Here is a 24,305-nt window from a genome sequence, read left to right as displayed (position 1 = left end):
ATGCAGTCAGATTTTAGGAAGCACAAATTGAATAGTCTAATTGAAGGATGAATGATCAACAGGGGGGAAGATCTTTGGGAGGAGGAAGAAGAGATTGAGATCTGCCACCATTTCCATTTAAAACAACCCACGCCATCTTCAATCCCCAGCTGGTATGCAGCTCGAGATGACAATGCATGAACCACACTCCTGCAAAAAACATACATACAATCGGATATATGTTTATACGAAAGAAGCACAAATCTTTGAACCAGATGAGCGATTGAAGCTAACATTACGTAATGATATTAATACCTGGATTATCAGCTAGGAATCTGAGAGCCACCCAACCTCCACTGGGAACTCCAACTGTGTTTCTCTCCGGAGGATCCACCAGATTAAAGTTAGATGGGTCAGTGCTTGCATTGTAGTTTCCCATACCCTGACCCACTATGAAGAAGTTGAAGCCGTGCAGATGCAGAGGATGGCTCTCGAAGGTCGCAATGCTGGTGTCCTGCAGAACTAGCTGTACGCTAGTGTTAAAGGGAAGCACTTCGACTCTGGTGTCGTTGAGGGTCTGTGTGTTGTTAGGCGGCGTGCCGGTGTAGTTGAAAGGAAATGGCGGATTGTCAGGGAAAGTGGTATTGTAAACTCCATTGGACTGATTAAAGTAGTATGCTTGAAGAAGAGCGGTGGTGGGAAGAATGAAGGATATGTTGTTAATGGAGGCTGCAAATTTGGTACCGTTGGGGCCTTGACATGTCTGTCCTTGGGGACACGGATTTAGCCCCAACCCGACTGTGAATAGGAACTGTTTATCCATCTTCTGAGGGACAGCTGCTGCAGGAAATTTCGGATTGCCCAAGCTTCTCATCTTTTGGCTAAAATTGGCGGCAAAGGAGGTATCGTTGGGGGCTGGAAGCGTCGGTTTCATCATAGGAAGAGAGGATGAGGATGAATTAACTGCTGTCGCATTGGAAGTTACATACTCTAAAATTCCAGCACTGGTTGAGTTATCAAAAGCTGCTGTTCCCGTAGCGAATGGGCCTGCTAACATGAGGAATGTGGCATTGGGTGGCTGAGACATAGCTGTCAAGAGGACGTTGGTAGTCTGACCGGGAGTGATGAGAATAACATTGGTTTGAAAAGGCTTGACATACACAGCATCCGCTTCTACCACAGTCAATGTGTGGTTGGCTATTGCGAAAAACAGGTCACTATTGAGTGCAGCATTAACTATACGCAGTAGGTAAGTTTTCCCAGGGTTCACTTTGAGCCTGAATGTATCTGCATTACACAACACAGGAAACCTTTGTTACATTTACATTTAAACAAATGAACAATAGCGACCAGTCTAGTTATGTTTCATCCATTTTAACACCCCGCCCTCACCGTTGGTAGAGCAGTTATACATAAGTCCAGGGAGCCCGTTGATGGTATATGCATCTGACACATTAGCTTGCGCACCACTTTGCATTGCTTGATTGATAACAGTCTCAGTGTCTGCATTCCACCACTCCCCTGCAATTTGCAACACATTATCAACAGCAGTATTTTCATTGTAAATTTAGGACTATGTACGTACAATGGCAACACATTATCAACGAGTACTGAAGGGCATACCGAAAACAATAGGCACTTCCTGGTGTGGGCGAGGGAATGGGTAAGAAGCATTCTTCTTGGGATAGATGATAATGGGCCCATGTATGCTTGCTCGCAACCATGAGATGTGGGCATGCCACCACAGTGTTCCTCTCTGCCTTTTGACAATAAACTTGTACACATAACTTTGCCCGGTTTGAATTGGACACTGAGTGACATAAGCAGGACCATCCGCCCATCCAGATCTAAGCTGCCGAATTCCATGCCTGAGCGATTCATAGGAATTCATTAGGTGCACCCACTAAAGGGACATCAGCATATAATATTATTTTTATTAAGTAAATAACTGAGTAGCGGGAGCAGAAGAGATACCAATGTATGCTAATATTGTTTTTAACATTATTTGTTACTTTGATAACCACGCGATCTCCTTCTCGAGCAACTACTGGAGGCCCCGGATATTGCCCGTTGACAGTCAAGAGAGCTTTCGTGGTGCAAAGACGAGTCACATTCGTCATTTGGATCTGTGGATATTTAGAACAAAGAATCAATCACGGCTATCTGTAAAAATTTAATACTTTCCTAAACAATAAAACATTCAACTCATTCCATAGAATTATATAACCCACAGTGAAATTGTAGCGCCGTGTGATCACAGCATGTTTCGCTGAAACAAATTGAATAGTGAACCACAATGCCAAAAGTGGCAGCACGAGGCGGCCATAAAATGTCTGCATTGCTAGAATCGTACAATACTTCCTCTTTCAGAGTCTGATCACAACTTAAACAGGCTAAAATGCCAAATTGTTTCTGAACTGAGATGTGAAAATCTGTTTCTTTGTGTTTGTATATATAGATACACGAATTAAATCAGCTGTTGTTGGGTAGGTTGGTAGGCAATACTGATATTTTAACACGAGTATAAATCGACATGAACAAGTATTGTTAGCAACTGTATTAATCTATTTCATTTTCTTGACTTTTAATGATTCACATGTACTCTTCGTCGTTTTTGTTTGTTATGGAGATAAGGTGGGGCTTTCTATCCGGAGTGGCAACCAAGTAAACGATTCGCCCGATGAATACACCATCTTTTCCATTGTCATTAAAATCCATGAAATGTAAACCTATTTTGGTATACCAACCACTGCTCATATTTTTGTTATTGGGAATTTTTGAGTTACTGGGTTCACATCCGTTCGTTCCAGACTGGTCTAAGCCTCCACTCCCGGTCTTCGAAGCAACATCGTTTACCCATGCGGGACTACGAAACTTTAACTCCTTTTAGCTTCTAGGATCACATGAAATGATTGCATGATTAGAATTTCAGTAAACATAAATCAAACGAGACCACTCCTAAAAACACTCTGATGTTTTCTCAATCTTCATTTATGATTGTCATATCTACATGATGCCAATCAACTTCAAGCATCCGATCTTGCTCATGGATGTGACGATATAGCTCCTATATATATTTTTAGCTCATTGTTAATCACACACCACACCCTAATTTCCCAATGGAAATTACTGAGCCCCGTTTTGGAGGTTGGTCTAATCCTCATTCATTTGAATTAGGTCCTATATTTGTGCATGTGTGGTCCCTTCATTGGAAAACCATAGTTATGTTAATAAGTGATTTGAGAGTGTTTGTTTTCGCATATAGATTTCCCTTGTGTTTCTCCCATGCCTGCGACATTCAGTCTAACCTCCTCACCCAAAGTTATGATTCCTAGGCTACCTTCTACGTTAGTAATTTGAATACACATGTAATTAGTGTTTATATGTCACAAATTAAATTTACTATAATGTTCAATGTTCATGTTTGTGGGTGTGCCATGAGGTCTTGTTTTGTGAGTAACAAGTCAGAATCAGGGCCAAGTGGCTAAATAAATTGGTTTGCAATCGATTTCATTCTCCTCATTTTTCACATATTAGTCGATCTAGTTGTGATCAATGTTAATCATAATATACATTTAAAGCCCTTATCCTAACCCATCTCATGTTCTAGTGAGATAGGGATTTAATAAATAAAAAATGATAATTGAAAAAGATTCTAGTGTATTATATGTTGTCACACAACCAGTGTTTCTTTTGTATCAATACATGTGGCTAGAGCAGATGATTAAAAATGCAATTATAATACTTCTATGAGTCTTGACATAAAATAATGGAGATATACAACTACAAAAATGTGCATTATTAAATCTTTACTATACTAATATAAAGTGCATCCATTCATTTACAATTTATATGTTCAATTCTCTATAACACTAAAAAAAATTACTATACCTTAGAATTGGTTTAGTGACCAATTATTTAAATGAACTACTAGTTCATATAGATATATCATTAGATCTATCATTTATTAGCGTTTAGCAACTCTTGGGAGACTTGGTACTAGGAAATTGTTAAATATTCAAGGAAAATTGTGATGTCCCACTCACAATTAACTATTATTTAACAGTCACATTCAAAAAATTGTGAAAAACGTTTTAGTAATTTCATTCATCACTCCTATAGGTCTAGCATGAAATGAAGTGAGGAAACCTAGAAAATATATTGCAAATAGAATCTAGATATTGTCTTAAGTTTATCATGATCTATGATAGTAACCACAAAAATAATTAGGGAAAAAAAACCCATTTCATTCATTTTTACTTCTTAAATATACGTCATTTTGGCTAAAATATATACCTTTGGGGCACTTGCAAAATTAAATTTGGTGATTGTAGGGGCTTATCAACCACTAATGGAATCACGAGCATTGCAAAAGGATAGGCGACATTTATTAGAGATATTTAGCATGCTATTATTCATTATATCTCTTTCTATAATTAAAATAATTATTTTAGCTACGCTTACTTGATATGTTAGATCTTTTTTCCTATTATGAACCATGTCATATTGTTGGCACAATAGTGAGCTTTTGAAATATGGACCACACTTTTGAATGGTTTGAAAACTCATACACCTTGTAATTCTTTTGCCTATGCATCTTTATTTGATTTTAAATGGTGATTCAAAGTGTTTCAAAGCCTACATGAAATCGATAATACCTATTCACATCATCTTCAGTTTAGAGCATTTCCCCTCACAGAATCATGTTGAGGATTTATAAGGTTCTTAAACCTTCATATTGTCCAAAACCAATACTTGCTTTTTTCTCTCTTTCATGTCAAATATTTTGTAAACATTTTAACTTGATGCATGAGACACTTCTTCATTGTTTGTGTTTGCATATTGAGAGTATTGAGGTAAACATCCCTTAAAGTAGGTGGATGGACGAAATCCTGACAAGTTGATAAGCATATAGGAAAGTTAAACTCCTAGAAGGAAGCATGGGGACCGAGGGAATCTTAAAAGTCCAACTTTAAAAGTTATTAAAAGGGCCTTTGAATATTTTAGAGGATTGAGGAAGGTATGAAGGGAAGGCCAAGTCTAAAGGTTGAAGAAATAGACTTAGAAAATGTTCAGAGGACAAGGGATTAGGATATCAATTTTAACAGGTAAATGGTATTTGGGATGGGAATGTCCAATGGTCCAACTTGAAAGACTCAATTTTTTTTAAAGGTGATGTATTAGGAGGTTAGGATTGACGAGAAAGATGTGACATAAACTGAAACTTTGAAACTATATGAATTTGGCAAACATAAAAAACACAGAGGAAATCAAGTAGAGAGCTCTCATACTTAAATTTTATGAAAATTTGATATTTTTTAATATATGAGGGGATTAAAAATAACTACAATAAGTTATAAATCATAAATTAATACCCACATAGATGTTTCTTAGATTGATTACAAGTAATGGGTCAAATAGGGTTAAACATACAAAAGGGAGGGGACTCAAGAAGTATTGTGGGATCACCCGTGAAGAGGGACAAGAACAAGAAGAGGAACAAGACACAAAAGGAAAGGAACGACAAAAATCTAAGTAAAATTAGAAGAAGAAGGTCAATGAGAAGGAGAAGGAAAAGTAGAAGAAAGGCAATAAGAAGAGGAAAAATTACATGAAATTAAAATATCTAATACAAATATAGTGTGGTATTAATAGTAGGTCAAATAAGAGTATATCACAGAAGATAACATAAAACATTTTGAAGAATAAGTATCTGATCATTATACCTATTTCATTATTACAATATATTACCCTTTTACATGAATATTGTGACAAAATATGTAGCTTGATAATTCTTCTTGCCAAAGAGCTTCCTTATTTTTGGCGCTAAATTTTTTTTTGATTTTATGGTACTTGAATATTCATGTCAAACACTATATTTTTTTGTTGGGCACTGGGGTCACCATTCGTATTTTCCTTGTTGACCTTGGTGGCCTCTACAATATCCCTTTTTAAAGTAATTAATGCATTTAATACATTGCATGAGTTCTATGAACACAAATTTCTAAGTTAGTTTAGTGCACTTGTTCCCTTGAGTTGAGTAGTCCTACAAAGTGGGGGAAAAATTTAGTGTCGTAAACTACACCTAGTGCATTAATGACACTTATGCAATAGGCTCGGTGTGTTTATAATAAATAATAATAATCAAGATACTATCATTCCAGCATCATGGATTTTAAAGATGAAGCATTAGCAACCCCTAATCCAAATGTGGGATTGATTTGGTCAAATGGGAGAGTGGTGAGCATACATGTATGTAGCGCACAAACGTCCCGAAATGATTTTAGATTTAAATTGGATATATTCTACATCGAGCCTCTTTTGATGCATGTCCCTTCTTTTGGGCACATTCAAAATGGCTATTCCCACTCATTTTGAGCAGAAAAACTCTTCTTTCTCTTTCATTTTGCAACATTCACACTCTCGGATATCTATCTCTCACACTAGTAATAAAACTCTACCAAAATCTGCACTCATGAAAATAAAAAACAATTATTATCTTGCTTACAATCGTGCCATTATTTCAAGAGAGGGGTCTTTCCTATGTAATGTTTTCCTTTCTCTCTTATCTCTTGTATGTATTTTTTTTCAATATAACATCATGTCACTAGTCTCTAAATGTATTTATTATCTATTTGAATTAATCAAATTAACATTTTATCTCAAATAATAGTGGGTTTCCTCCATTAAGAAGAGTTTGTTTCTATTGCACAATCTAATCTTTTATTTTATCCAATCTATGTATCTAGTTGTCTATGGAGGTATAAACATAGAAACAGGGGTTTGAATAAGGCAAACCCCTATACAACCCCAACATGTTGCCCATATGAGTGTGTGTTGGTGATGAATAGTTTCATAGTGCATGAGATTCTTTTTGGTGTGACTTTTGGTGCTTTTCTATTTTTTGTTTCTACATATGACACCGCAATGTGTAGATGTCCCTCTGGCACATTGGTATCCAAGGCTAAGGCTTCACCAGTTCATGGGTAAAGTATGCATTTATAGAGATTTCTTTTTCTATAATCAAAATATTTTGACTATTTGATATTCCTTTCTTATGTAGTATTTTATGTTTATAGACATAGTTTAGTTTGTTTCCTTTCTTCCATATCAATCTTCTTGGCTCACGAGAGTGAAAATTAAGTGATGTATCGAAGGTTGGTTTCCTACACAAGATATTTTCATCTCAACGGTAGTAAATACTCTCCTCTACATTCTCTTTTTTAAACATGATAAATATCTAAGAGCATTTGAAGAAGATTCCGAAGTACAATGGAGGCTTCATACATTCAATAAATTCCTTAATCTAGCAATTCCTTTTCATTTAAACCTCCTTCAAAATTTGAAGGATTAAATTGTAGCTTCAAATTAATCCAGGTGATGGCCTTGATGAATATCTCCTCTCTTTGATCAAGCCTGAGTTGATTCACATTATCTCCCCCTTCAACAGTATACTCTTTGACATTTTCATTGACGTCCTCTATATGGGCTCCTCTTCTCTGAGACATCTCCAATGTGTCCATTTTCCATATTAAACCTCTAACTATGTCTGTAATATCGAGCTCAAAGCCTCTTTGTCTTCTTCCTCTTCAACCCTTGTTTCTATATGTCATATTGGCTACCTATAGGTCTTCTTCTTGACACAAATGAACTTCCTCTAATCCTACTTGATGCATGCCAACTTACTAAACAGAATTTCAAATTGGGTATGGTTTATTATTAAGGAAAAAATGGTTTTGAAGGGATCTGAAAACCCTGAGTACAAAGAGCTGCAAATAGAAAACACATAGCCAAACAACAACACAAAAATTACCTAGAATACAGAACCCTAAAATAGTAGGCCAACAAAAGAAAATATAAAACCTAACACAAATTCTTCAGGGCCTTAGCAAACTCAACTTTCATTTGTTCCATATTTTGGGTAATGTTCATCAGATCTTGCAATTCTATGTTTGCTTTAGCTCCCTAGCGTTCTTGAGATGTCCATGGGTTTGAGATGATGGACCTACACTATCATCCTTATTCTAGTTACTCTTCTCGACTAGGTTGATATTAATTGAAATGTTGCCCCCAAACTTCAAAGCCTACATAGTCTACCACTGATTCACAAAAGTTTTATCCCCTTCTACATTGCTGTGAATGGTTTTAAGGCTCATGCTAATAGATTAGTGAGGTTATAATTAATTCTCTTCATCTTGGCTTCAATAGCCCAAGTCTACCTTCATAGTCTTCAAGTGAGCAACATATTTGGTCATGTTTTCTAAGATAGAGAGCATTTTGTCTTTTTCCTCATAAGAGATCACATTGTCAACAGGATCCCTAAACGAATATCGACCATCACCTTGCTCCAAAATAACCACTTTTCTTTTAATGGATTGGATGTTGGTATTAACTTGATTGATTTCTAAAAAAGGCTCTTAGGAAATCCTAAACTAGTCTACTATGGCATCCCTATTAATACCCAAAAAATAGCTAGATTCCCAGGGTCACTTCCAAGGAAAGGGGACTATTTTTAAAGATCCCTAGGAAAGGGAGGATTATTAATTCTCTCTTGATTAGCATAATTAAAAGATCAAGGGGAAGGGGAACTCCCAAGAAGCCTTCTCCTCCACCCATCACATTCTCCCTTTCGCCCAAAAAATTCTCCCCTTCCAAATTTTGGTTCTTGTCAACCTCCTCAGCATCTAACTCCTCATCAAGTCATCTAGGAGAATCATGCATGTAAAATTATTTAATTTAACAAATCTTTCTTTTTATACTCTATTTAATGAGATTCTCTTTTTCTTCTCCTCTGACACATTATTCTTGTTTTACTTTGAGGAAGTTTCATCCTTTGTTTGCTAGTCCTCATCCTCTGAATCATCATCACATTCCCCTATATTTCTCTACATACCCTCCTTTGACACCTATTCACCGAGTGCAAAGGGGGATAACCTTGATATTTTCACTTAGAGGAAAATGGGAGGGCATTGAATTGTTCCATAATTAGAAGGATCGAGCCCTCATGAAGATTAGGGTTTCTTTGCTTCTTATTATGTTCTTTAATATTGGCTTCCAAGGATGATAAGAGATAGAATGGAAACAAACGAAGAACTTATTTCTAAAGTGTTTAAGCCGAGAAAAATGACCACCATAGATTTTGGTAAACCACCCATCTAAGGTAAAATATTGTATAAGGACCTTAGCCACACCCACCCAAAGGGGTTTAAGGGTGTCTACTTGGTAAGAAATGTTTGAATTGTTGACAAGATTCAACCCCTCTCCATATTTTAGAAAGGTTTTCACCATGGACTCAAAAGATTTTGCCCTTGAAATTGTTTGTTCCTTCCATAGGCAGCCCAATAAGCTCCACAATCAACTCCTTTGTGAAATCTGAGCTTTTATTGTCATTTCAAAAAAATAAAGTGCATCCATTATCTACCAAAAATCTTTGTTACCTTTGGATCAAAGCCATGAGGATTCTCTAAAAAGGGTGTAACCCCACATTAAGTAAAAATCCACAAATTTTTCTCTTTTATGTGCATTTCGTCAGAGGAAATGCGCTCCTATTGATGTCTCTCCTCCTATTATGGATCCCACATATAAAATAAAAAAGAAATGCCTACCCCAACAACAGTCATAATCAAAGCCCTAAAAACCCCACCATGAATGTCATCAGAGGAAATGGACTCCTATTGATGTATGTCCCCCGCCATGATGGAGCCCACACATAAAATAACAAAGAAATGCCTACCCCACAATTGACCACCCAACAACATAGTCTCAATTGAAGCCCTTAAAAGCGCTATTTGAAATAAGGAAATCTAAAAACCAAGAAACTGGGTACTAATATCACCCACAATCCAACTGGAAATAGTTAGCTAGTGAGCACCAAGGGGGAAAAATACCTAACTATCATCATTAAAACATATCAAATAATGAAGAAAGGATAGGTTGAAAAATATAATCACCCACATAGACAAAAACAAGTTAACCAAGGTGGTTAATATTGTTAAATATCCAGGCAACTGAGAGGGGCTTGAATTAGTTGAAAAACATAAATCAATTTCATGTAACCCTTTTGCACATCTGGAGTAACCAATAGAATTAATTAAGATAGATATAGCATGAAAACATAAACATACAACAAATCACACAATGAACACTAGATATGATGTGGAAAACCCAGAAAGCGAAAAATCACAGAGAATGTTAGTTCTCAATATAAAATATTGGTTTAGGTGACACCAGTTAAGGTAATTTTTACAAAGGGTTTCTCATTGTTTGAATACTCACTTCAAGAGGGCTCATTGCCCAGAAAAAAGGTCGACTACTGAAGAAACAAAAAATGAAAAGAAAGAATCCACCATTGAATCTCAATCTGAAACACCAGACTACTTCTGGTAGCTCAGTACCAATGCACTCTCACATATTGCCAAAAATCAGATCTTTCCTTTCCAATATCGCATTCAATAGAAATGCGACACTTTTTCTATATAAATTCATTTAGATCTTTCTTTTATATAAATACATATATACATGTATATATGTATATACATGTATATATATACATGTATATACATGTATATATATACATGTATATACATGTATATATATACATGTATATATATCTACATATATACATGTATACATATATACATGTATATATATATGTATATATGTATATATATATATATGTATCTATACATGTATATATACATGTATACATGTATACATATATCTATACATGTATATATACATTTACACATGTATATATGTATACATGTATACATGTATAGATACATATATATATATATGTATGTATATATATGTATATCTATGTATATATATATACATATATATGTATATATATACATATATATACATATATATATATTGTCTCAGGGAAACATAATCTTCTAAATCGGCCAAGAGAGAGTTCTAAAATAGGTCAACACTAAACCTTATTGTGGTGGGAAGGAATCAGAAGTAAACCATACCACAATGGAGAACAATTGTCAGATCAAAATGTTACATCCATTATAAATTTTGGACCCGAAACATGACTTACACTACACCAAAGCTGCTACACAACCTCAAATTCTAGACTTAATCCAGACCCAAAAATCATTGCCCAATACAATGAAAATAAGAATGGAATCAAGATACACATGAATACAATTAATCAACACCATATCTAATAGACAAAAATATCTAGATTGACAGATCAACTCAATTAACCCATGTTGAAACATAACTTCCAGAGTACCAAAGGTTTCAGGAGTTCATCTTTTGGATCACCAACACCAAGGACATCAAAAATGTTGATTTCACATCCATCTGATAAACCTTGAAATCCTTATAAGCTACAAAAGCCAAAAGCATCCTAATTTCCTCCATCCGAGCAACCAGGCCATATGTCTCGTCAAAATTAATCTCTTCAATCAAAGTGTAACCTTTACAAACCAATATTTCTTTATTTCTCATAACATTTCCAGCTTCATTGAGCTTGTTCTAGAATACCCACTTTGTTCCAATCACATTCTTATATGTCATTTTATTAACTAGTTCCCATGTTGAATTATTCTCAATTGTGTCCAACTCTTCTATCATTACCTTCATCCAATTCTGATAATTGCAAGCTTCTTCTGTTGTTTTCAATTCAATCTCTAAAAGTTAACATAACAAAACTTGTTCTTGAGCTGCTTTGCTTCTTGTGATAATTCCTTTGTTTGTATCTCTGAAAAAATAGTCCACTAAATGATTCTTCTAAACATATCTCAATGTCTTAGATGTAGAAGTTGAAGCTTCCTAATCTTTCTTTTCTTCTTCTCCTTCTTCGATCTTCTCTCCACTTTTTCTGTCGGTCGATTCATCAGACTCATAACCTACCAATTTGTCAGACTCTTTAGAAATGTATTCATCAACCTTCGCATTTTCACTTTCAACAATCTTGTTTAGCCTTATATTACAACGCTGATATGCTTTCCTCTTTGTTGAATATCCTAGGAATATGCCTTCATCTTCTCTATTGTCAAATTTTCCAAGATTATCTTCATCTCTCCGGATGTAGCAGTTTCTTCCAAATACCTTAAAATATTTCACTGTCGACTTTCTACCATGTCATAGCTCATAAGATGTATTTCCATGTATTTTCTTATATAAAATTACGTTAGGATTGTAGACTATAGTATGAAATGCTTCTCTCCAGTAGACTTCTCTGTTGATCACTATTTTGGTTGCATCTTGAATTATTTGGTTCATCCTTTCCACTACACCATTCTGTTGCAGTGTTCTAGGGGAAGATGACTATTTTCTAATACCATGTCTCTCACAAAAGTTGTTGAACTCTTCCGAATTAAATTCTCCTCCTCTATTAGACCTCAAACACTTAATTTTTCTATCAACTTCATTTTCAACTTGAGCCTTAAATATCTTGAATTTCTCTAATGCTTCTAGCTTCTCTCTCAAAAATGCAAACCATGAAATTCTAGAATAATCATCAATCAACAACATGAAATGCTTCTCACCTTGTATACTTCTTGTTTTGGTCGGACCGCATAGTTTTGTGTGCACTAAATTCAACAACCTAGTGGACAAGTGCTCTAAATTATTTTGTATTTTCCTTTCATCTACTTCAAAGTTTACATTCTCTACAAATTTTGTTGGTTTGGTCGAACTCGGTAAATCTCTCACTACACTTGATGAGCTAATCTTCACCAAGTTGTCAAAATTGATATGACATGTCCTTTGGTGCCAGAGTCAGATATCATTGATCTAAGATAACAAACAATTGTTTGCATCTCCTTCCAAGAAATACATGTTCCACCAATCTTTTTCCCTGCTACAATAACAATTTCAGATTCTTTCTAGATCTCACAACCATCATCTTGAAAAACAACGTTGTAACCATTTTCACACATTTGTCCAACACTCAAAATATTAAGATGAAAACCATTAACATAGTAAACATTATCAGTATTGTTCTTTCCATCAAAAGAAATAGAACCAATCCCACAATTTGTGTTGTTTGATCATCTCTGAACCTAACAAAACTACCATCGTACTTTTCAAGTTTCACAAACTTACTTTAGTCATGAGTCATATGATTTCAGCATCCACTATAAATCAATCATTCATTTCTATCTCTTCTAACATGTACAACAGTAGCAACCACCTTAGGAATATCAATCTTTGTTACATCTCTTTTTACCAAAACAAGCAATCACCATCTTCATAATTTAAATCATCATCTAAAATACCAACATCATCTTTGACATAATAGGCTCTCTTATTAAATTTTCCTTTACCTTCTCTAGACCTTTGTCTTGAACCTTTTCCCGAACATCTAGTAGCAATGTGACCAATCTTTTCACATCTAAAGCATTTAAAAGGTAACATACCTTTGTATTTGTCGGTGTCTCTCTTCAGTTTTCTCACAAAGCTTGCTTTCGTCTCATCTAAAATTTCATCTTCTGGATCTTCGTTAGATGCTTTGAAGGTAGACTCGATCTTAGCTTTGTGTTTTCCAAGCTTACCTCTCTCAAATCCTAATAGAGTACCATAAGGCTTCACTCTTGTAAATTTCTTCCGATCATAGGTTTCTTCATTAGTCAAGATCTTATCATTGTAGCTTTCTGGTAGGGACATTAGAATCTTCTCAATTATGTATTCATCCAACAAGCTGACACCAAGTTCTCTGATTTCATTTACCGCACTATCAACCTTATAAAAATCGGTTGTTATATCTTCTCCTTCTTCCATTTTCAAGTTCTCATATCTGTGATTAGTTTTTATCTTCTTTGATAATTTAACTCTGTCACTTCCTTCATAGATATCTCTCAACTTTTTCCAAACCTCATGAGTAGTATTCAATGAAATAATCATTGTCAATTCAATCTTTGATAAAGCACTAAACATAGCATACCGTGCCTTTTCATTCACTTCATAAGCTTGAACCTTATCTAGAGTACTAAGACCATTTTCTGATTGAATATACTAAGTTTCCACTGCTTTCCAAGTGTTGTATCCCAAAGAGATCAGGTAGCCTCTAATCTTTAATTTCCAAAAACTATATTCGGATCCTTCAAAAATAGGAATAGTCAATTTATGTGCCATTGGATCAAGATCTACCTCAAGCAGATAAGCTCTTCTCCAAGTAACCAAATCTCTGATACCAATTGTTGAATATCCGAGCAACTGATAGGGGGAATGAATTAGATGAAAAAATTAAATCAATTTCTTCTAACCCTTTTGCATATCTATAGTGACCAATAAAATTATTTAAGAAAAATATAGCATGAACATATAAACATACAATAGATCACACAATGAACACCAGATATAACGTGGAAAACCCAAGAAGGGAAAAACCATAGAGAATGTTAGTTCTCAATATAAAACATGGGTTAAGGTGACACGGGTTAAGGTGATTTTTACAAAGGGTGGCTCACTGCTAGGATCCTCACTATGAGAGAGAACACTACCCAGAAAAAGGCTCACTATCGAAGAAATAAAGGAATAATTTAGAAAAGAAAGAATCCACCACTGAATCTCAATCTGCAAGACTGGACTGCTTCTGATACCTCAATACCAATGCACTCTCACCCATTTCCAACTATCAGATCTTTCCTTTTCAATCTAGCATATCTTCAATAATAATACCATATTTTTTTATATAAATTCATTCAAATCTTCCTCATATATATATATATATATATATTATCTCCAAGAAACATAATCTTCTTAGTTGGCCAAGAGTGAGATCTAAAATAGGTCAACACTAAACATTCTTATGGTGGGAAGGAATGAGAATTAGATGATACCACAATGAACAATAATGATCATATCAACATGTTACATCCATTACAAATTCCAGAACCAAATCATGGCTCATACGCTACACCAAACCTCAAATTCTGGACTTAATCTATCTCCAAAAATCATTGCCCAGTAAAAAAAAAGAATGGAATCAAGATACACATGAATACAATCAATCAACACCATATCCAATAGATAAAACTATCCAAATTGCCATCAACTCAATTAACCCATGCTAAAACACAACTTTTATAGCACCAAACGTTCCAAGAACACATCAACTGGATCACCAACACCAAGGACATCAATGACAACCATTATGTTGACTTTGAAATGACAACCAGTGATAATCATCATCATCACATTTGCAACGAATATCAAGTTTCATATTGTCCTCAATGTTAGGGGGAAGAGGGTCAATCCCATTCCAATAAAATCCTTGTCTTTGGAATGCACCAATATTTTCAAAAGCATCCGCAAGAGAATTACCTTCCCTAAAAATATCATAAATATACAAACTATCAAAATCCTTGATAATGTTTAACACAACCTTCACCAAATATTTAATGGAACAACTTGAAGTATGTAATAAGTTTAAACAATTAATTATGTTGAGTGAATCATCCTCAATCTAAACCTTCCAAGAACCAAGATCAAGAGTTAACTTGAAGGAATTAAAAATAGATGAGGCTTCAGCCAGGTGGTTGGACTTGATTCCCAAAGGGAGTGCCATTTGCAAAAGGAGCCTGCCATAATCATCACTCAGCACACCCCACAACTAGTTGGCCCAGGATTCCCCTTAGCTGCCCCATCAAAATTAACCTTCACCGAATCAAAAAATGGAGTAGACCATTTAACATTAGTTCTAGAGGTTTTAACATTTCCCAAAGTTCTAGAAATATCAAAATTTGAACCCCAATTAATAGGAGACTACTGATCTGAAGCATTAATATATATAGGAGGCAAGCCAAGATTAACATCCTTAAGTACAATCTAGAAATTATCCTTTACAACTGTACGAATCCTCTAAAACACCACCTTAAAAGGGAGAAGTACATCCCTAAAGACACAGTTGTTTCTCTTGTTTTCAGATCTACATAGACACATGAGGCATAATCAAAGACCAAAGTAAATTCAAAGATAGATTAAGAGAAGGAGGGGACCAGTGAGACCACATCTCCCCGACAGAGGAAAGGAAGACCCAATTAAAATTCTAGGTGGCCAAGATAAGAGACCAAAATTATCTGGTAAAACAACACTCCATAAAATGATAATTGACACTCTCTATTTATGCAAATAACAAAGAAGGCATTTATTAACAGGAAAAATACCATGCTTACAAAGGTTATCCAAAGTAAGAATCTTAGTTTGAATCAAGAACCAGAAAAAGATGTTAATCTTAAGAATCAACTTACAATTCCAGATTGAAAATCCCATAGAGAAAAGGTCAACTTAGGATGATAGGGAAGGGAAAAGGCTAAGGTGGAAAAAAAAAATCCAAAGGGTGGAGGCCCCCAAATAATATGATCTAGAAAAGAAGCCATGAAAGGAATATGCTAGAAGCTCAAAAAATTGGAGCTCACCTAGACCTCGATCAATCACTAAGGTTCCTTCAACTATCATTAGTAAAGTAATGCACCATCTTATCACCAAATTGGGCCAAGAAAGCCTCCCTAATTGGTCTAAAGGAAGGGACCTCGAAAATAGGGGAATCTCCAATCCACCAATCATATAAAAATTCAATGCTCCATCCATTCCCTAGAATCCATCTAATACCCTCAGAGAGAATACATATGGCCTTGATCAAATTATTCCAAAGCACCATCTTAGTAGGGTGAGAAAGAGCCTCCAAGAGTTGCCCCAAACCAAGCATGGCCTGGGCATATTTACAGCTATAATCTTACACCAATCCAAATCTCCAAAGAAAAGTCTTTGTAATTACTTAGCTGACAAAGCAACATTGAAATCCTCAAGCTTTTTGATACTCAAACCACTAGATTTATAAGGCAAGCAAACTTGGTCCAAGAAGCCAAATGAATACATTTACTATCTTCTGTGACAAACAAGAGAAAGCATTTCTAAATATTTTCAATTCTTTCATAAAAAATTGAGGGAGTTTTAAAAAGGTTCATAGCATACACCAAAATATTCTAAATCAAATCCTTGATCATTTGAACTTTACTCGCTTGACTAAGATGCATAACTTTCCATCTAACAAGTTCTGAATTGAATCTATCAATCAACCCATTCCAAAATAAATTATGAATCACATTACTATGAAGCGGGAGACCAAGATAAGTTGTAGGAAGATCCTCAATTTTACAACCCAAAATATCAACAATTCTTCTCTGTCTAAGAATAGGAGTGTTAAATAAGAATAAAGAGCTCTTCTCAAAACTAACTTTTTGACTCGAGTTAGATTCATACCAAACAATATAGGCTTCAAAGATCTTACTTCTCTAATTCAAGAGTATCTCAAAATCAAAGTATTATCAACAAATTATTAATGTGGAGAGCATATGAAATAAACTTTGAAATAAGCGAAGGTGGGAGAAGTGATTGTGGGGGCAGTAGGGCATCTGTAGGGGAGGACGAGGACACTAACTCTTATGACGATGAAGGCAGCAAGGAGTGGTTGGTCGCAGGGCTTGCTATGCCAAATGGGTCGTTGTTTTGGGTGGTTCATTTTGTTTTTGGCTAGGCAGGTGTTATGATGGGCATGGACTGGTTTCTCCTTAACATAGCGGGTCTGCGTGTTTTTTCACCTTCTTTGTGCCCTATGGCGGTACTTGCAATTCTTTCCTATGGATCTGGAGTGGTGGTGGCCTTTGGGTGGTGTTGGGAGGATGTTGTGGGAGTTGTAGATTCTCTCATGTCTTTTTTTTTGCTCCCAGGTTTGCTACTCTATCGTGCGTGATGGTAAGTGTGGGCTTGGTCTGTGATGAACCAGGATGGGAAGTTGTTATTATCTTTTTGAACAGCGCTAGTAGTTGTTTCTATTCTCCCTCCCTGTTCTTTTTCTCCCTTTCTTTCCTTGGATCTCATTGAGAACCCTCACCGGTAGTTGGGTGTTCGATCCAGGAAATTGCTAGAGCTTGGCTTTGTGCAGTCATTTTGGTGGGAGTTTTTTTTTTCTTTTGGGTGTGACCAGACCCTTGTTTATTTCCTTGTCTCATCCTGGTTGTGAGTCTCTTCTACTCTTCCCTCTTTTCTTGGTTCTCCGCTGGCTTTGGGTTGCCCTACTATTGAGGTGGAGGGGCTGCTTGTGTGTTGGGTTGTGCAAGGATTGCTTAAGCAGTGGGTCTTCTCTCCTCAGTGTCCTATTGAGGTGCCTCTTTCTCCTTTTGAGGTGGAGACAAGGTATCAGGGAGTGGTTCAGCTTCTGCGAACTGCGAATGGACTTTGTGTATGGTTGGCTTGATTTCCACTCTTGCCTATAGAGGTGGCTCTTTCTCCTATTGAGGTGGAGAGAAGGGGTGAGGGAGCTTTTTGAATCCTATTGATGCTCGTGTTGCTAGTTGTGGGTGCCTGTCAATCCTTCCATGGTGACCGTCACAGTTGGGTTTGGGTTTCCTTTATTAACCCAGCTTCATAAGTTGCTTTGTGGGTTGAGGGAGCCTATAAAAACCCTCTTGTTCTTTCCTTTAAAATGTTTAGGGTGGCTTTTAAAAACCCCATTTCCCAGATTGTTGTTTTCAGGTTGTTTTATTGTGATCTGGTTCCTGTCTGGTTGTTGGATCCGTGTAAAACCCATTTTTAAGGTTGAGGGAGCCTGGAAAAAACGGATTGTTTTTCTTTCATTCAGGGGTTGGCTGGATCCTAGTAGTACGCTATCAAGTTGTGGGATCCTCTTAAAACCCATTCTCAAGCTTGTGGGAGCTACCGATTCTCTCATGTCTATTTTTTTGCTCCAAGGTTTACTGCTCTATCGTGTGTGATGGTAAGGGTGGGCTTGGTCTGTGATGAGCCAAGATGGGAGGTTGTTATTATTGTTTTTGACAGCGCTGGTGGTTGTTTCTATTCTCCCTCCCTATTCTTTCTCTCACTTTCTTTCCTTGGATCACATTGAGAACCCTCACCCATAGTTGTCTGTTCGATCCAAGGACTTGCGAGAGCTTGGCTTTGTGCAATCATTTTGGTGGGAGTTTTTTTTTCTTTTCGGTGTGAGTAGACCCTTGTTTATTTCCTTGTCTCATCCTTGTTGTGAGTCTCTTCTGCTCTCCCCTATTTTCCCGGTTCTCTGTTGTCTTTGGGTTGCCCTCCTACTGAGGTGGAGGGGCTTCTTGTATGTTGGGTGCTACAAGGATTGCTTAGGCAGTGGGTCTGCTCTCCTCGGTGTCTGATTGAGGTAGCTCTCTCTCCTTTTGAGGTGGAGACAAGGTATGAGGGAGTGCTTCAACTTCTGCGGGCTGCAAATGGACTTTGTGGATGGTTGGCTTTCTTTCCACTCTTGCCTATAGAGGTGGCTCTTTCTCCTATTGAGGTGGAGAGAAGGGGTGAGGGAGCTTTTTGAATCCTAATGATGCTCGTGTTGCTGGTTGTGGGTGTCTGCCAATCCTTCCATGGTGACCGTCATAGTTGGGTTTGGGTTTCCTTTCTTAACCCATCTTCACAAGTTGCTTTACGGGTTGAGGGAGCCTGTAAAAACCCTCTTGGTCTTTCCTTTAAAAGCTTTAGAGTGCCTTTTAAAAACCCTATTTCCCATATTTTTTTTCTGGTTGTTTTACTATGATCTGGGTCTTGTCTGGTTGTGGGATCTGTGTAAAACCCATTTTTAAGGTTGAGGGAGCCTAGGAAAAACCTATTGTTTTTCATTCGTTCAAGGGCTGGATGGATGCTAGTAGTACCGTGTCTGGTTCTTGGAGCCTCTTAAAACCCATCCTCAAGGTTGAGGGAGCATAGAAAAACCCTTGGTATTTTTCTTTTTTAATGGATAGGCTGGATGCTGGTAGTTTTCAATGGCCCAATTTGGCCAGTTTGTGTTTTCGATTAGGCTTAGGTTTTGCTGTTAGTGATCTGGAGACTCTGCTATAAGTTAAGGGAGCCTGGTAAAACCCAAATGTGTGGGTTGGGGTGCTAGTTAAACCCTCATTTTCGATTTCTCAGATCTATAAGGTGGTTTAGATCTGTTGATTTGGCCGGCCTTGTTTGCATTGTCGCTCTTTTGTGTTTGGCTCATGATTGTTTCATTTTGGGTGCCCTGTGTCTTGTAGCCTCTTGTGCCACAAGAGAAGTAATGTACAAACCTTCTCAGATGTTTGTGGCTTTTCTGTTGTTGAGCTTTGTTGTATCTGTCTACAGCATCCCTTTGTTGTTGTGAACAAACCAGATTAGAAGAGGAGGGGGATAAACCTCTTAGCAAACCAACAACTACAACTTTAAAAATGAAACAGCTCAAGGCTTCAACCATAATAATAAAGAGAAAAGAGGAAATTAGATCCCCCTATTCGATACCCTTATAACTCTTGAATAAACTAGAGGGGGAGTAATTAATCACCACCTAAAAGGTAGGAAGCGAAACAAATTGCCAAGAAATCTCCAAAAAAATATCTCTAAAACCAAAATCTTTAAGAACTTTAATAAGAAAACCCCAACTCACACGGTCATAAGCCTTCATAAGATCAAGCTTGAGGAGAATCCCTACTCTCGTTTTGCATCTCAATGAGTGACTGTTCTCGTAAAAAATTGCAATAGAATCAATAATTTTCCTCCTATGAAAAAAAACCATTTTTCTTAGGAGAAATAATCAGCGAGAGGACCAGCTACAATCTTAAAGCCATAATTTTGAAAAATATTTTATAAATAGAGTTGTAGAGACTAGTCTATCTGAAAGTATCAAAATAATTAGCCCCCATGAAACTAGGGACAAGAACAATTAAATCGGCATTGAGTTCCTTGAGAATCCTTCTACAACCAAAAAATTCCTTAGCTGGATCATAAATATCTTTTTCCACAATCTCCCAGAAACATTGGAAGTAGAAAAAAGGAAAAGCATCTGGACCCAAGCCTTGTTATATTCAAAAGAGAACACCATATTTTTAATTTTATCATCAAAGGGGATGGAATTGAGAATTCTATTAGTATCATCTTTAATAACATTAGGTATAACATCCAAAAAAATTCTCCACATCACCACTCAGAGGCAATCCTTCCTCAAAGAGGCGATTGGAGAAAAAACTAGCAACTACCACATTAATGTGCTTTTCCAAATCCAATAGTGCACAGTTCTCATTGGTGGACGAGATCCAATTAGAAGCCTTATTTTTAAGAGTGGAAAGATGAAAAAATATACTATTCTTATTCTTGCATCGCAACTATAGAGATCTCTCTATATTTGTTAGCATAATTCTTCCTCCTTTGAAATGAGGTTATGGAGACAAGCCAGCAAGGAATTTTTCTAGTCTAGGATACTGCAACTTTAACCATCTTTTCTGAATGGAATCTTACACAACCTTGAGATCTCTTTAAATGATTTTCCTCTCAGAAAAGATATGAACAAAACAAGTATCATTCAAAAGAATAACCTTAGCTTTGACCAATCTCATTTTTTTAGAAACTCAAAACATAGTCGTATTGTTAGTCCTGACATTCCATCATTTTCTAATTCTATAGAACAGGTTAGGGTGCTTGAGCCACATTTTCTCAAAGTGAAAGGAAAAAAGAATTTCCTTCCAAGACAATCAAGCAAGAGAGATGGGGAAGTGATCAGATCCAATACGAAAGATCAACTAAAGGGACCACAAGTACAAAACAAAACAGTAATGGGTAATTAGGGCTCTATCCAATATCACTATAGTGTCAAAAAAAAAAATTAATTAATAATCAACACAAAATTTTAAATGAAAATTACAAACATTATTGACAAGGAGAAAAATAGTTACAGATGTAGAAATGAATCTCTATTTTTTTCCTTTTTTCACTTTGTCTTTGTTAACAAGTCGTGTCTCTTACATGCTTTGTTCTAAATCACTACTACATCTATCTTCTCAATCCATTTACCACACAACCCTAGCAGGCTCATCTATTTCTGGTTTTCCTTGTCCATGCTTCATATCCTTTTCCATGATCTCTACCCTGTCTGTATTCATGCACTGGGCATCAATTTCTTATCATCTGTTCTTTATTTCCTCTACACGCTTTTCTGGCCATCCCTTTGTTTTTGAATCTCATAGGTTTGATGTCTTCTACTCTACACACTCTCCTTCCCTTTGTAATTAAAAATATGTTGATTTTCCCACACAATGTTATTATTTTTCCTTACTCATAAATCCCTTTTCACCTTTCAGTTTTTCTCAATCATTTTGGCGCACCCTCTCTTCTCTTTCGGATTTCTATTTTGTTTTATTTTACATAATAATTATTTCCCATCTTTTCAAATCCCCATGTGGCCCCACGCCTTCATTCTTATTCTAGTTTTTTTTTGTTTAACATCCAAACTCTTCATTTACCCCAGACACCTCTTCGCCACGCCTCCATCCCACACTGATTGATATGCCTGCAATATGTTTCAATTATTTTATTTAAACTACCTATCACTTTAAACTTACTTGGACAATATTTCTTATTGTTTGTTCATTTCACCTCATATTTGACTCTCCTTAGCTTTGTTAGTGTTGTTAATTTTCTTCAAAGAATTTAATTACTCAAATAAAACACTTACAAACTTATAAGCTAAAATTTATCAAAATAAAGATAAGAAATGAAAATCCTCATTTTAATATTTCAAAATTGAGGTTTGGTGCAAGCTATTTGTGCCCCCTCCCAGATGCCCCTGCATCAATTTGTGTTTGATATAATTGTTAAAACATTTATATGTAACATATGCTTTATTTATTATGTAGTGAAAGCATATTTCAATTTCAATGGTCCTTGGATTATAATTCATATTATGTATGAATTGATTTAAATTATATGTATGTAGAATTTCAATACAAGCAAGTAGTTATTTGTGTGTGTGTGTGTGTGCATTTATTCCAATAATATGTTTTCTTAACTAGAAGAGATTCTATAGAGCCAAACCCCATCTCAAAACTCCACACCACAAAGCCCCAAACCCCCTCCACTTTATGAAGCTTTAATTAAGAGAAACAAAATATGAAAACATAGCCACATTATTGGTAGTATAGATTATTTCGCAATGAACTGAATAATTCCCATACATTAAATATTCAATACTGAAGATGTAAGTCATCATCGATTCCATGAAATAAGTCAATATCAATTGACGTGGCTGTAATAGTGGTATGTGCACTGACAATAAAAATGTCTATAAAGTTTTATGTGATAAATGAAAACCATATGAATATCAATTGATATCAATAGGTATACACCTTAACAATGATATACATCAATTATATGTTGTAGCTAGCTATATTTGTGTTATATTGTTGTTAAATCATTTATATGTCACACGTGCATTATGTATCATATACTGAAAACATATTAAAGTTTCAATGGTACTTATAAGATTACAATTCAAATTATATAGGAATTGAGTTAAATTATAAAAACAAATTAAATCATATGCATGTAGCATATCAATACAAGCAAGTGCAATTATGTGCATGTGTGGGGGGGAGAAACTAAATTCCAAGAATGTAGTTTTTATCTAGAAGAGATTCGACATAATGAATGCCCATCTCGGAGCTCTACACCACAAAGCCCCCACCCCCTCCGTTTGATAGAAGCTCTAATTAAGGGAATGAATAAATGTTCAAATATAGAGAGATTATTGAGAAAATATATTTTTTCACAATGAATTGAATAATTTCCATATATTTCATATTTAGTATTGAAGATATGAGTCATCATTAATCACATCAAATATGTTGATGCAAATCTAGATAGATTCTATGCATAGAAGGAGGAGAAGTGGTATTATAATTGAGATTAAATAAAACAAAGACAGATCTTTCATTTACATATCTATAAGTATGCCTTAATCCAATTATTTAATTAAATTTAACTTTTTATAATGCACTTAAAAACTAATTCAGAAAAGTGCTAGTCCTAGTACAAAATGAGGTAGTATCAGATAACAATCTGACAGAAATCATGAGAAAAAGGTTACAAACGATAGATATCAATGTGTTTTTAAAAGTTTCTTATAAATCTTACTATATTTCAAAATAGACTAAATTGTCAATAACAAAATTGTAATTTTTCTAATGATTCATTATACATTTTTTCTTATTTATTAATTGACTATTTAGATGTTGAAAAATGAAGATAATATTTAAGATTAAATTATCTGTCACAGAACAACATTATTTTCAATTAAGTATTCGAATGAAGAAATATACTGCTGAAAATCTCAACCATATAAAACAACAATAAATAAGTATATTACAAGGAAATGTGAATCTTACTGTTAGAAATTCTCTGCAAAACTTGTAATTTTAATTCTACCTTCGCACTTTCACTTTTGAAAGGTCCATGTGGAGATGTCTCTGTCATAGTAATTCAACCAAGGTCTCATCACTGATATATTCCAAAGCATACTTATTGATACACAAATATACTGATAT

General features: G+C 35.6%; 1 protein-coding gene across 1 annotated transcript; it reads right to left on the bottom strand.

Annotated features, from left to right (window-relative positions):
• Positions 1-55: 55 nt before the first annotated feature.
• On the bottom strand, positions 56-24,234 carry LOC131863296 (laccase-4-like). Its single transcript, XM_059215095.1, has 7 exons — positions 24,187-24,234; positions 2,211-2,342; positions 1,954-2,105; positions 1,603-1,847; positions 1,372-1,500; positions 295-1,266; positions 56-189 (listed from the first exon to the last, which is right to left on the bottom strand). Exons 1-7 carry the CDS (start codon positions 24,232-24,234, stop codon positions 56-58), a joined length of 1,812 nt encoding a protein of 603 aa, XP_059071078.1.
• Positions 24,235-24,305: the final 71 nt, after the last annotated feature.

The sequence above is a fragment of the Cryptomeria japonica genome, unplaced genomic scaffold (assembly GCF_030272615.1).
Source record: "Cryptomeria japonica unplaced genomic scaffold, Sugi_1.0 HiC_scaffold_59, whole genome shotgun sequence".
Classification (NCBI taxonomy): domain Eukaryota; kingdom Viridiplantae; phylum Streptophyta; class Pinopsida; order Cupressales; family Cupressaceae; genus Cryptomeria; species Cryptomeria japonica.
Note: the sequence above shows the minus strand (reverse complement) of the source record. Positions and strands in the feature narration are given on the sequence as shown.